The 14338-nt window shown below is 30.5% G+C and overlaps 1 protein-coding gene across 1 annotated transcript; it reads left to right on the top strand.

The window, feature by feature from the left end:
• Positions 1 to 3138: 3138 nt before the first annotated feature.
• On the top strand, positions 3139 to 4365 carry LOC122512749. Its single transcript, XM_043628783.1, has 2 exons — positions 3139 to 3687; positions 3814 to 4365. The coding sequence occupies exons 1-2, from the start codon at positions 3139 to 3141 to the stop codon at positions 4363 to 4365; spliced, it is 1101 nt and encodes a 366-aa protein (XP_043484718.1).
• Positions 4366 to 14338: the final 9973 nt, after the last annotated feature.

The following is a 14338-nucleotide window of genomic DNA, read 5'->3' as shown; positions in this document are numbered from 1 at the left end:
GTTTCTTTCAATACTGTTTCTGCAGCCTCTTTACCCATTTTGAGTAAACGATGTTTCCGCCTAATAGCATCACTTGCTTTTGCTATTTGACGAAGCGTTTCTTGCTCTTTTCGATACATGTTTTCTTCGAGACAAGATAAACTATACTAATGAAAAATTCAATGAGCTTCTTGTATTTATAGTAAAATGAAGCAATCAAATCCTTTTCTATATCTTCCTTCATTAAAATTACGGTCCTTATCAATAACAACAAATCCATATTTGTCCAATTTCCAACATTCTGAACATAAATCGCGAAATTGAGTATAACTCATATCTGTATTAACATGATCTTCGTATACATGTTTCAGATTCTTTTCATCTTGTCTAAATAGAACCAATAAATTAACATTATCTCGAACTAGATGTTTAGGAATACGAGCATACGTTTGACATAAATAGAAACTGTCAACGTTTACATGTCTGCCCATACAAAAGAAAGCTCTAACATTATCTTGCTTTTCACAAGCAATGTCATCAAAAACGAATATTGAATTTGCTTTAGCATCTTTTGGAGATACTACTTCTTCATGTTCACTAAATGGAAAATACTCAACACCATCTACCTGACTGATTACATTTTCTAAAAATTTATATTTCGGTTGCTGTAGAGATTTAGAGTAGAGGTAAATATTTTCAAAACTTGGACCATTTGGATGTATTATTAGGGAAAGAAGAGCATTTGTTTTACCACAATTTGAGGGGCCACAGAAAACTGCACGAATGCTGTCTGAAAACAGACTACCGTGACGTTTAATCTTTTTTTCATTAGTTTCAACATCTATACTAGAGATTGGCAGTGCGACAGGTTGTTTCGTGAACTGCATCTTGACAGTAACTGCTCGAAAATCTATAAATAGACAGGTATGATTCTGCATCAGGAGGTGAAAAAAGAACGCTATCAAGGAAAAGGTTTAATTAATCGTATCATCAATAGTTTACCGTTTGAGTTACATTTACCAGGATACCAATTCTGTGGGCCTGGTACAAAGTTGGCTAAGCGTTTGTCACGAGGTGACCAAGGAATTAATCCACTGGACGCTGCATGTAAACAACACGACATTGCTTATTCGCAAAATCGTGAAAATATTCAAGCTAGAAACGAAGCAGATAAAGTATTAGCTAAGAGAGCTTGGGAACGTGTTACAGCTAAAGATTCTGGTGTAAGTGAAAGAGCAGCTGCTTTAGTTATATCCGGAACCATGAAAGCTAAATCAAAGTTAGGCATGGGAATAAGAAGAAGAAGAAAATCATCTATAAAGAAGAAAAAGAGTAAAACAATGTGTAAGAAGAAGCAAATAGCGCTAAGAAAAATTGTTGATGCTGCACGAAAAAGTATGGCTCCTGGTAATAATGCTGAAGAATCAATTCGAGCAGCTATAGTTGGTGCACGAAAAGCAATAAAAAATGTTGGTGGTAAATCCAAAATTTTATCACCTAGAATTCTTCCTGTACCTACTAAAGTAGGTGGAATTTTACCGCTAGTTCCAATTTTTGCTGGACTTAGTGCTTTAGGAGCACTTGCTGGTGGTGCTTCAGGAATAGCAAGGGCTGTTAATAAGGCTAAAACAGCTAGTGAACAACTCGCAGAAGCTCAACGTCACAATAGATCCATGGAAGCCATATCACTTGGAAAGGGATTACACCTTAAACCTTATCGACAAGGACTTGGTCTCCACTTGAAACCCTACATTCAATTAAAAGGAATTAAAAAACGAGCATCAAGAAAAAAGAGAACAACAAGAAGGAAAACAAAAAACTTGTTTTGAAGCTACCTCACCGTCCATTAACTGACTTTGATCTGTTGAAGTATGCCAAAGCTGCCAAAATACCTCATTTTCGTGGTATTTTTATGCGAAATGAACTACCTGTAAGTGGTCCTTGCAAGTATGAATCAGGAATAATTAATCTTGATAATAAAGAAGGTGCTGGAACACATTGGGTAGCATATAAAAAATTCAAAAACGAAACAATGTATTTTGATAGTTTTGGCAACCTTGCTCCACCAACAGATCTTGTCATTTACTTGGGTGATGGTAGCTTAATAAAATATAATCATAAAAGATATCAAAATTATGATACATTTGTATGTGGACACTTGTGTCTCAAATTTTTGTGTAATCAACTAAATATTAAGAGTTGTTTTAACCTTTATAAGACTATGTAACACCTGTAAGCTTTCAGTATAAAATCTGACAGCAACATGAGTGATTCGTTTACTTTAACGTTAACAGGAAATTCTTCAGTTCTGGGAGCTGAATATTTCCCTCCAATAGAACTAAATTCAAATAAAAGTTATGTACTTGGTCTTGTTGAACTATTGACTTTTAATTCAATTCCCAATATTGATAAAGGAAATAACAAGTTTTACGTTGGAAAACAAGTAATTGATATTCCAACTGGAAGTTATGAAATTAAAGATATTGAATCATATTTACAAAATTCTGTAAAAACTGGAACTGTTATTAGTATAAAACCTAATAATAATACATTACGCAGTATTGTTGAATCTAATTTACCAATTGATTTTAAACCTAAAGATTCTATTGGTAAGTTGTTGGGATTTACATCACAGAAACTATCATCTCATAGAGCACATACTTCTGATTTACCTGTAGCCATTTTAAAGGTTAATTCAGTTAGAATTGAGTGTAATATCACATCTGGAGCGTATATAAATAACCAAAAAGTTCACACTATCCATGAATTCTTCCCCAGCGTTCCACCAGGATATAAGATTGTGGAAGTGCCTGCACACGTCATTTACCTTCCGATTGTCACCAAGACAATACATAATATACAGCTGCGAATTGTTGATCAGGACGGTGATTTAATTAATTTTAGAGGAGAAACTATAACAATTCGATTGCATATAAAGTCTTTGTAATGGGAATCGTTTATAATCAAAGAGCTGTTGTTGGTGGAAACTATAAAAGTCAGACAACATGCAAGAATCCAATGAGTCTAAATTTATCTCACAAGGTGTTAACACATCAGAATCGCCTCTTTCTGCAAGAACTAGGTCTAAAAGTTCAAGGAAAGAAAATCAGACAACAAGACAATTAATTTACATATTTTTTGGTTGCTGTTGCAATAAAAATGGACGAACTTCTCAATATTCCAGCAGCAGTGAATTTTGATGAGTCAATAGCTCATTATGAAATTCATGCTCATCAACCATACGCATCTTCATCTTTTAACAATAGCGATGAAATTCGAATCGCAGTACAACATCAAGACTTGTGCATTTTACCTAGTAAAAGTTCATTACACATTTTTGGTAGATTAACTAAAAATGATGGAATTACTCTTACACAAAACGTACATTTAAGTAATAATGCTGTATGTTTTTTGTTTGATGAAATTCGCTATGAACTAAATGGTATTGAAATTGATCGCTGCAAATACGTTGGACATACTACAATCATGAAAAATTACACCTCGCAAACATCAAATCAGCTAAATTTTATTGAAAATGCTGGATATTCAAAAATTGCAGCTGATGCAAGACTTACTTTGGAAAATGGTTATTTTGATGTCACAATACCACTCAACATGATTTTTGGTTTTGCTGAAGATTATAAAAAAATCATTATAAACGCTAAACATGAACTTATTTTAACAAGAGCACGTTCTGACGTGAATGCCGTAATTCAAACAGGACAAGGAGGGGATGAGGAATTCAAAATTTCTATCAATAAACTTGAATGGATGGTTCCATACGTTTTACCTTCTGACAATAACAAAGTTAAATTGTTAAAATATATTGAAAAGGATCCATTAATTTCAATAAGTTTTAGGTCGTGGGAAATGTATGAGTATCCTTTGATTCCTACAAGTTCAAAAGTTTTGTGGCAAATTAAAACATCAACGCAATTAGAGAAACCTCGTTATGTTATTGTTGGATTTCAAACAGCGAGGAAAGATAAACGAAAAAAATATGCCTGTCATTTTGACCATTGTAATATTATAAATGTTAAACTCTTTTTAAACTCACAATATTATCCTTATGGAAATTTAAATCTAAACTTTGATCAAAATCAGTACTCTCTACTTTATGAAATGTACGCTAATTTTCAATCATCCTATTATGGTAAAGATTCAAAACCTATTTTAACAAAGGATATTTTTAAAAGTCTATTTCCTCTAATTGTTATTGATTGTTCTAAGCAAAACGAGTTTTTAAAACAAGCATCAGTTGATGTGAGGTTAGAATTTGAAGCAGGAATCAACATGCCAGCCGAGACCACCGCCTATTGCCTAATCATCCATGACCGCGTCATACAATATAAGCCAATCAGCGGCGTTGTAAAGAAACTATTGTAAAGGAGTGGGGATAATGTAGTGGTGGTGGGGGTAATTACTATAAAAGCAGCTGCTCTCGGCTAGAAATTCATTTCTGCTTCAAAAATGGAGTTTATCGTAGACGTTCAAGGTTTTAAAAGAGCCAACAACGAGTTTGTCTTTAAAGAGTTGGCGATACTTCCTCTTCAACCAGATGCACAGCCTCTCGTTTACCTTTTTGAACCTCCTTGTCCTTGGAATTCACTGCCAGGACGCTACAAAAGTGAAAATCTTTGGCTAACACATAATTACCATGGAATCCATTGGACAGCTGGAGACGTCTCATACGATGAACTTCGACCAATTCTACAAGATATACTTCGAAGTGCAAGTGTAATTTACGTTAAAGGTTTAGAAAAAAAGAATTGGCTAGAAAAATATTTACTCAACGTACAAAACTTGGAAGATTTTAATTGTCCATCGTTGAAAAAAATCAAGTCTGATTTGTTAACGACGTGTACGCATCATACTTTTTGTAGTGAAAATTGTGCTGTAAAAAATGTTAAAATTCTACGCGATTGGTTTTTGGAACCACCAAACCAATATATAAGTGCTATTTCTAATGGAATTGATGAAGTTGACTCTAATTTAAAATCTTTCTATGAAAATTGTGAATCTTTTTTGTAAAATTTAGTTATTAAGTTATCAAAAATAAATGTTATTAATTTGAAACAATGCTTCTTAATTTCAAAAACAACCTATCCTTTAAAATTTAATTTAAATTCTTTTATAATTTCTGAAAATAAAACTTATTCTAATTCTGAAAAAAAACTTATACTAAGAGAAGGAGGAAAGTAAATTTAAAACCAATTTATAGGTAAAACTTTGTGTGTTTATTTTATCAAAATTTTTTAAATATATATATATATACATTTTCTTTTTACAATTTAAATTCAACAACATTATACGGTCCTCCAAGATACTTCATTTGAAGTTTCTTCGATATCGCAGCTTCTTTCATCATGTCCAAGGTGGTGGGTTCATCCTCAAAGAGCTTGATGAATCTTGTTGGTAAGTATGTGACGAAATCAGCATCAATTTCGACAATGATCCTTGGTCCATATTTGGTCTGGACCTTCTTCATCTTTGAGACGTAGTACAGTCCATCTTTCATCAATTCCGCGAGCGGCTTCGTCGGCAGGTAACCTTCAAAACGCCCTACGGAGTTGACTTTTTCTAAATCCATTTTTTCAAACTGGAAGAAAACCTTAAACAAAAGAAGAGAAAACAAAGAACTGTAATAAAAAAATTATTAGTTTTTAAAACTAACTTAGAAAAAGAAACTTTGAAAATATAGCTGAAAAAGAAACTTAGAAAATGTAGCTGAAAAAGAAACTTAGAAAAAATGTAGCTGAAAAAGAAACTTAGAAAAATGTAGCTGAAAAAGAAACTTAGAAAATAAAGCTGAAAAAGGAACTTAGAAAATAAAGCTGAAAAAGAAACTTAGAAAAAATGTAGCTGAAAAAGAAACTTAGAAAATAAAGCTGAAAAAAAGGAACTTAGAAAATAGATTAATGTTTATACTTACTGCTAATTCAAGAACCTGAAATAATAATGACTTGGTGGCTTTGAAACTCGCCTTATATTGCTGCAATCCCCACTCTTTCTCTAACCCCACTACACTTTTGAATGCGCACGCAAATTATCCCCACCTTAATATGCGCTTACACCATGCGCGCTAAAATTTAAGGAAATAAAATTAATGCTTTAATTTAAAAAATATTTCTTTTTATTTAAAATAAAATTTAATAATTTTCAGGATAATCTTCAATATACTCCGACATCTCAAAAATTAAAAATATGGTTAAAGTTAATTTAAATGAAAGTAATATTTTTTTTAAGTTAATTTAAAATAGAATAAAAAGTATCAACTAACTTCTTCTAGATCGATGTCTATAATTAAAACGTCGTGGTCGTCGTCATCATCATCACTAATGATGATTGTCTCCCCCACACTGTCGTATCCGTCATCGTTGTCGTCATCGTTGTCGTCGTCGTCATCCTCATAATTGTTATGGTCATACTCATCATAAATTATGATCATGGACGCATCATCATCACCATCATCATCATCCTCATCATGACTACTATCGTCAAAAATATTAATTTCATTTTCTTCTTCCTCTAGCTGATTTTGGCAATTGGATGGAGGATTAAATGGATTAAATGGAAATTTTTTTTTAATAAAGAATAAAATTAATTTTAGAAACAAAAAATTAAAATAAACAGAAAAAAGATCTGTAAGAGTGAAAGAGAAACAAGATCTATACGAGAAAGAGAGAAAGACCTGGTGAAGAGAAAGAAAAAATTTAGAGAGAAAGACCTGGAGGAAAGAAAAAATTTGGAGTGAAAGACCTGGTGGAGAGAAAGAAAAAATTTAGAGAGAAAGATCTGGAGGAAAGAAAAAATTTTGAGTGAAAGACCTGGTGGAGAGAAAGAAAAAATTTAGAGAGAAAGATCTGGTGAAGAGAAAGAAAAAATTTAGAGAGAAAGACCTGGTGGAGAGAAAGAAAAAATTTAGAGAGAAAGACCTGGTGAAGAGAAAGAAAAAATTTAGAGAGAAAGACCTGGAGGAAAGAAAGAAAAAATTTAGAGTGAAAGACCTGGTGGAGAGAAAGAAAAAATTTAGAGAGAAAGACCTGGTGAAGAGAAAGAAAAAATTTAGAGAAAGACCTGGAGGAAAGAAAGACCTGGAGAAGAGAAAGAAACAAAGACCTAGAGGAGAGAAAGACCTGGAGGAAAGAAAGACCTGGAGAAGAGAAAGAAACAAAGACCTAGAGGAGAGAAAGACCTGGAGAAGAGAAAGAAACAAAGACCTAGTGAAGAGAAAGACCTGGAGGGAAGAGACCTGTAAGGAAGAGAAACCTACAACGATGCAATCTGAAAGTAGAATGAGTGTGGTGGCTGGCGCACCGCACTCATTCACTGTGGCGATCCCCACCACGGCGCCCCCCACTATGCATCGCTACAGTAGTGAAAGCAGCATCTCCATGCGGCGGTTCTCCGTAACTATTATTTGTATTGGCGCGAACTTCAAATCTTCCATACATTTAATTTGCAAAGATTTATATTATAAATTCTTTAAAATTATTCTTATTATATGCATATACAATTTTTAAATTTCAGCACTATGTATGATAAAAAGTAATTTTGAAACTTCGTCTTCATTTTTAGATTAAAAATATATTTTAATGTTTAATTTAATATTTTTAAAGAATTTAGAATATTGTTTTTCTTTTAATAATCATTGTTTTTTTTTAAATAACACTGTAAAAGAAAAGGACTAATTTACTACCAATTTTGGTTCTATTATTATGTAAGTAATATTCACATTAGCATTTATGGTAAATATTCAAAAATAAAGTTTGAATTGTTTATTTAATCAAATTATAAGTTAATTTTAGGTTAAATTTTGTCAATTATACAAATAAATTTTGTTTTAATAAATATAATTTTTCTCTTCTTTTTTAATAAGAAATTTATAATAATTTATTGGAAATCAATTTTTTGTTTTTGAAATTCAACTACTTTTTTAGTCAACTGAACTAGTATTTTTAACTATGTCAAAAATAGTAAAATCAACTACAAAATTATACAACTTCTTTCCACACACTACATAATAGAATTTGCATTCCAAAGTATATTTTTTAAAAATAATTTCAATGGAAAAGAGTATGTATTTTAAAAATAAATTGAAAATTGAAACAAAGAAGAAGCATTTACTTTATTCAAAATAATATTCTTTTTTTTTTTTTTTTACATATATATTCTTAATATACAACCAATTTCATATTGGTGATAAAAAATAACGAAATAGAGATTTTTTTAAAAAAATATACAACATTTTTACTTTCAATTTCTTACAATGAAGACATTTGTAAAACCACCGTAATACTGAGTTGTATTTTATATAATAGAAGTTTCTCCTATCAAAATCGAACATGTTTCACGTTTAAATTATAAAAGTAAGGAACTGACATAAAAATAACGAATGAAAATAAAAGTAAAATGAAAATAAAAAATAATGAAAATAAAGTAAAATCAAAATCAAATTTTTTTTTCCTTGTGACAGCCCTTTCTTTAACTTATATTTTAAATAATAAACTCTATATTGTTAAAAATAAAAATCTTCCATATCACCTATTTTTTTTAGGTTTTTTTTGTTTACTCTTATCATCCTTGTTCTCCTTATTCTCATTATCATCCTTATTCTCCTTTTCAGACCTCTTCCTTTTTCCAGTTACCGTTTGAGGTTTCGTCACTTTTCTAACATAGGGACTCTGAATTTCATCATTGGACTCTGAATTTTTCGCAGGCTTTACTTCCATGGGTTTAACAGACCCTGGAACTTTTTTCGTAGGTTTAATCGACGTTGAAATTTTTTCCGTGGGTTTAACAGACCCTGGAACTTTTTCCGTAGGTTTAATCGACGTTGAAATTTTTTCCGTGGGTTTAACAGACCCTGGAACTTTTTCCGTAGGTTTAATCGACGTTGAAATTTTTTCTGCAGAGAACAAATCTTCAACAGAAGGCAATGATTTTAAAATTGGTAATTCTGTCACTGTTGCTGAACTTTTAGAGGAGGATGATGACGATGAACTTGAGGAAGAAGATGATAATGATGATGATGAAGACGATTTTTGTAAGCTGGGCTGATGTTCAATTTTTATTTCTTTTTTTATAGGTGTTGGAATGTAAATTTCTTCTTCATTATTTGTTGTTGTTGATGATGATGATGTGGACGGTGGAACATAAGGTTCTATTGGACCCCATCTAGAGTTTTTTTGTCGACTGGAGTCCGTTTTTTCTTCCTACAAATTTAAGTATAAAATAATTATAATTAAATTAATTAATAATTAAACGCAGATAAAAAGGTAAAAAGTAAAAATAAATAAAAAAAATTATAAATAGGATGTAAATAAATAAATAAATAAATTGTAAATAAAGTGTAAATTAATTGTAAATAAATAAAGTGTAAATAAAGTGTAAATAAATATTTAAAAAAAAAATGTAAATAAGATATAAATAAATTGTAGATAAAGTGTAAATAAATAAAATGTAGATAAATTGTAAAGAAATAAATAAATTGTAAATATAAAAAAATGTAAATAAATCAATAAAAATGTAGATAAATTGTAAAGAAATAAATAAATTGTAAATATAAAAAAAATGTAAATAAAGTGTACATTAATGGTAAATAAATAAAAAAATGTAAATAAAGTGTACATTAATGGTAAATAAATAAAAAAATGTAAATAAAATGTAAATTAATTGTAAATAAATTTGATATTTAATTAAATTTTTATAATTTACCTGGTCGACTTGTTTAGTTTGCAATGGCTGTCGATGATGCAATTGCTGTTGCTGGTGCACTTGTCGGGGTTGCTGTTGCAAGTGAACTGGTTGCTGTTGCAAGTGAACAGGTTCAATTTGTGGAGGTTGCATTCTAGTGCATTGGAATGCACCCATCATCTATAAGAAAAAATAGATTAATTAATTTTTAAAGCGATTTAAAAAATAGGAGAAACAATAGAAAGTAATTTAATTGTTAGATAATAAAATAGGGGTTAATAATAATTTTTCTTAACAAATGTATAATGAAGAATAGTACTTACAAAAGGATTTGATGCCATGTATAAGCAAAAGCAACATCGCCCGCAAAATATTATCATTTTTGAATTTCTTAGAAAAGAAAAAGAAATGGTTTATTATAAGAACACATGAATATTTAATGGGAAAATAAATATGTATTATTACATAAATAATTATTAATTATAAAATATAATAATAAATTTTTTTTTAAATATAATATATAATTATTATTTATGTAATAACTAAATATTAAAAACAATAATTAATATTTTAAATAAAACTAACCTCTATTTGCACTGATGAAAATTTTTAGATTTAATCCACGTGCTCTCAGGAAGAGGTCCAATAGAGAAAGAATATACAGAGGAGTATTATTCACTGTTTGCTGCTACCAACTTTGTATTATTGAAAATCTAGGAAAATTCATTTTCCATTTGAGTAACTATACATTTCAATTTTTCCAATCATAAGAGTTCTATCACATGTAGCAGATTAAGGGCCAAACTTATTGGCGGGAAAATTCAAAAAATTTAATTTCTAAAAAAAAAATTTAAACAATTAAAAACAAATGGTTTTATCTAATAGTTGCAGACTAAATTAAAAGATTTTAGTGTTATTTTCTAATTGATAGTAGCGCCATCTGTTAGTGGCTGCCTAAAATAATTAACCACCAATAGACTTGAAATTATTAAATAAAAATTAAAAATATCCTGCCAAGGGGTTTGAAATCATGAAATTTAGGCGCGAAATTTAAAATCACCTAACACAAACAGGATTAAAATTATTAAAATAAAATTTAAATATCCCGCCAAGGAAGTTCAAATTCACATGTGGCGCGAAATTTAAAATTATCCCTTCTAACCCACTTGAAAGTTTGAAAATAAAAAATTTAAATTTCCCGCCAAGGGGGTCAGAATTCACATGTGGCGCCATCTCTCGGTGGCAGCCTGAACATAGATGTCGGTAAAACAGAACATCCCTTCTAACCCACTTGAAAATTCAAAAATAAAAATTTTAATACCCCTCTAAGGGGGTTTAAATTGAACAAAAAATAAAGTGGCGCCATCTAGCGGTGGCAGCCGGTACTAAAAACTCAGTCGGTAAAGTAGAACCCCCTTTTCTAACCGCTTTGTGGCCAAAAGACTAAATTGCCATTTCGCTAAATTAAAATTTTACACAGTAAGAGGTTAGGTTCGAAACACTTAGTCGGTAAAACAGTTTTGCTGTGCGTGGTTTAGCAAAATAGCAATTTAGCCTTTTGGCCACCAAGCAACCCACCTGAAAGTGAGCTATTAGGAAATCTACCTTACCGACGGTCGGTAACTGGGCCAAAACCCGCCTAGCTCTACTACTTTTATTATAATTAAATAAAGTAAATTTTAGTAAAAAATATCTGAATGAGACACAATACTGGGTCGTCGGCTTATCGACGAGGAGTCCCAGAGAGATACGGGTAAGACTCCGTCAGAAAAATTACAATTTGCATGGGGTCTTCGATATATAATAAATTATTCCTTATAATTTCACCTTTCATTTAAAAAAAAGAAAACGATGGAGACTTTAATAGTTTTCGAGATATTGCAATTTTTGTGGAAGCGCGACCACGTTTCAGTGCCAGCGCAGTATCTTTTACCCGGGACGCCTCACAGTGAGATTTTTTACACTTTACTCTTCAAAATTGTCTAGAGCCTACAAATTTTATTGGATTTTGATGTTCTTGGTCTTAAATGAAAGGGGATAAAATTTCTAAGAGATCCCTCTAAACCGATTTTTGAATTTTTAATTGTTTATTTTTTTTAGGGTTCCGTACACCATAGGTGTACTGACGGAACCCTTATGAAATCACTCGTGTGTCCGTCCCAGCCACGAAAAATGGACTGTCCCCCCCCTTAACTTTTACAAATCTCAACCTGGTGAGTTGAAATTCGGTAGGGATCTTCAGTTTTAAGTGAAGATTACAGGAAAAATATAGCGAACCCGATAGACAAACATATTTGCGAACTAGGAGGGAAAGAAATTCAATTTTTTCGAAAAAAATGCTAAAGATGACCCTGTCCCCCCCCTTAACTTTTACAAATCTCAACCTGGTAAGTTGAAATTCGGCAGGGATCTTCAGTTTTAAGTGAAGATTTCAGGAAAAATATAGCGAACCCGATAGACAAACATATTTGCGAACTAGGAGGGAAAGAAATTCAATTTTTTCGAAAAAAATGCTAAAGATGACCCTGTCCCCCCCCTTAACTTTTACAAATCTCAATCTAGTAAGCTGAAATTCGGTAGGGATCTTCAGTTTTAAGTGCAGATTACAGGAAAAATATAGCGAACCCAATTGACGGACATATTTTCGAACTAGGAGGGAAAGAAATTGAATTTTTTCGAAAAAATAGCAAAAAATGACCCTGTCCCCCCCAAAACTTTTACAAATCTCAACCTTGTGAGCTGAAATTCGGTAGGGATCTTCAGTTTCAAGTGCAGATTACAGGAAAAATATAGCGAACTCGATTGACGGACATATTTGCGAACTAGGAGGGAAAGAAATTCAATTTTTTCGAAAGAATTGAAAAAAATGATCCTGTCCCCCCCCTTAACTTTTACAAATCTTAACCTGGTGAGCTGAAATTTGGCTGGGATCTTCAGTTTTAAGTGAAGATTACAGGAAAAATATAGCGAACCTGATTGGCGGAGATATTTGCGAAATTAAAGGGCAAGAATTTGAATTTTTCGAAAAAATTACACTGTCGCTACTTTAACTTTTATAAATTTAAACCTAGTGAGTTAAAATTCAGCTGGTATATTTTTTTTCAAGTGCAAATTATAAAAAAAATAAAGAGAATGTGATTGGTAAAGATAAGTACTATAAAATAAAAAATAAAAAGATTTATTAATAAAATAAAATAATAGAAATATTTATTCGAAATTTAAAAAAATATATTACTATTTTTTTCAAATTTTGTAAGAATTTTTAAAATAATTTTTTTTATAAAAAATGAGTTTTATTTTGGTGTACGGAACCCTCGATCTTAATGCGAGTGCAACTCGCACTTGTCCGATTTTTTCTTACTCAAAGTTAACAATTTACAATATTTTTGTAAAAAATACTGTTTATTTTTTATTTTTCCATTGCACAAGATCGAAATCAATTTAAATTAGTCTAGTCTGACCACCTGACAAATAATAATGCATAATACAGTTTATTTAAATTGTTAAAAAAACAATTTAAATTAACAAATAGATAACTTTGGTCTTTTTTTTAAATTGTTTTTTAGACAAATTTATGTTTTTTAAGTAATGTATGTCTATTATGTAAAAAAATGATTTTAAAGTTAACAATTGTCATTGTTATTTTTAATTATATAACCAATAATCTATTTTCTTTCGCATTTATAAACATTTCCAGCAGTTTTTAAACTTAAAATGTTTATATCATATGTACATTCTTTCAAAAACTTAACAAATTTACTTATTGATTTTCAAACAATTTTAATTAACAAATAGATAACATTAATGTTTTTAAAAAAAAAATTTTTTTCAGACAAATTTATGTTTATTTAAGTAATTCATGTCTACGTTGTGAAAAAATGATTTTAAAGTTAATAATTATCATTGATATTAACAATACTCAAATTATCGATATTTAAGTAGAACTTTAAAATGTTAAACTCGTTCAAAAAGGTTCTATTTTTTTTGCAGAAATAAGCCATTTATTTGTTTATAAAGTTAATAATTTCTTTATAACAAATGTAATTGTTTAAGCTAAAAAATTTTTAAGATTTTGAAAGAATGTATATATGATATAAGTATTTAAAGTTTAAAAAATTACGAAAATGTTTATAAATGCAAAAGAAAATAGATTATTGGTTATATAATTATTAATAACAATTAGAGGTGTGCAAAAAGCTCGAATAGCATGGTCGAGCTCGAGCCGGGCTCGAGTTTTAGTTACTCAAAAATATTTGAGTGCTCAAAAAATTCAAGTGCTCAAAATTATTTTAGGTTTCTCTCTAAATCTGAATCAGCGAAATTTCACTGATTCTCAGCGATAAGTATGCCACTATTTGAAAACAGCGTATATGCGCTAATTAATCAGTGAAGTTTCACTGATTATTTAGTGAAATTTCACTAATTCACAGCGCATATACGCTAATTGAAATAGTGGCATACTTATCGCTGATTCAGATTTAGAGAGTTAATACTGCACGTGTCGGATGGAATTTGGTTCAAGTTCGGATTGATTCTGCTCAGCTCTGCTAGAAAAACGAAAAGCTTGAAATACTCGATCGAGCTTTTTGCACAACTCTAATAACAATGACAATTGTTAACTTTAAAATCATTTTTTTACAAAATAGACATACATTAAAGGAAG

This window comes from Leptopilina heterotoma, unplaced genomic scaffold, assembly GCF_015476425.1.
Source record: "Leptopilina heterotoma isolate Lh14 unplaced genomic scaffold, ASM1547642v1 Lhet_125, whole genome shotgun sequence".
NCBI lineage: Eukaryota > Metazoa > Arthropoda > Insecta > Hymenoptera > Figitidae > Leptopilina > Leptopilina heterotoma.
The sequence above is the reverse complement of the archived record's forward strand: the minus strand, read 5'-3'. Positions and strand labels throughout refer to the sequence as shown.

What these genes read in the sequence shown, in the direction of transcription:
- LOC122512749 (XM_043628783.1), top strand. Translation starts at nt 3,139, where the DNA reads ATGGACGAACTTCTCAATATTCCAGCAGCAGTGAATTTTGATGAGTCA. An exon ending in CACGTTCTGACGTGAATGCC is followed by an intron (nt 3,688 to 3,813) that starts GTAATTCAAACA and finishes TATATTGAAAAG; the next exon opens with GATCCATTAATTTCAATAAG.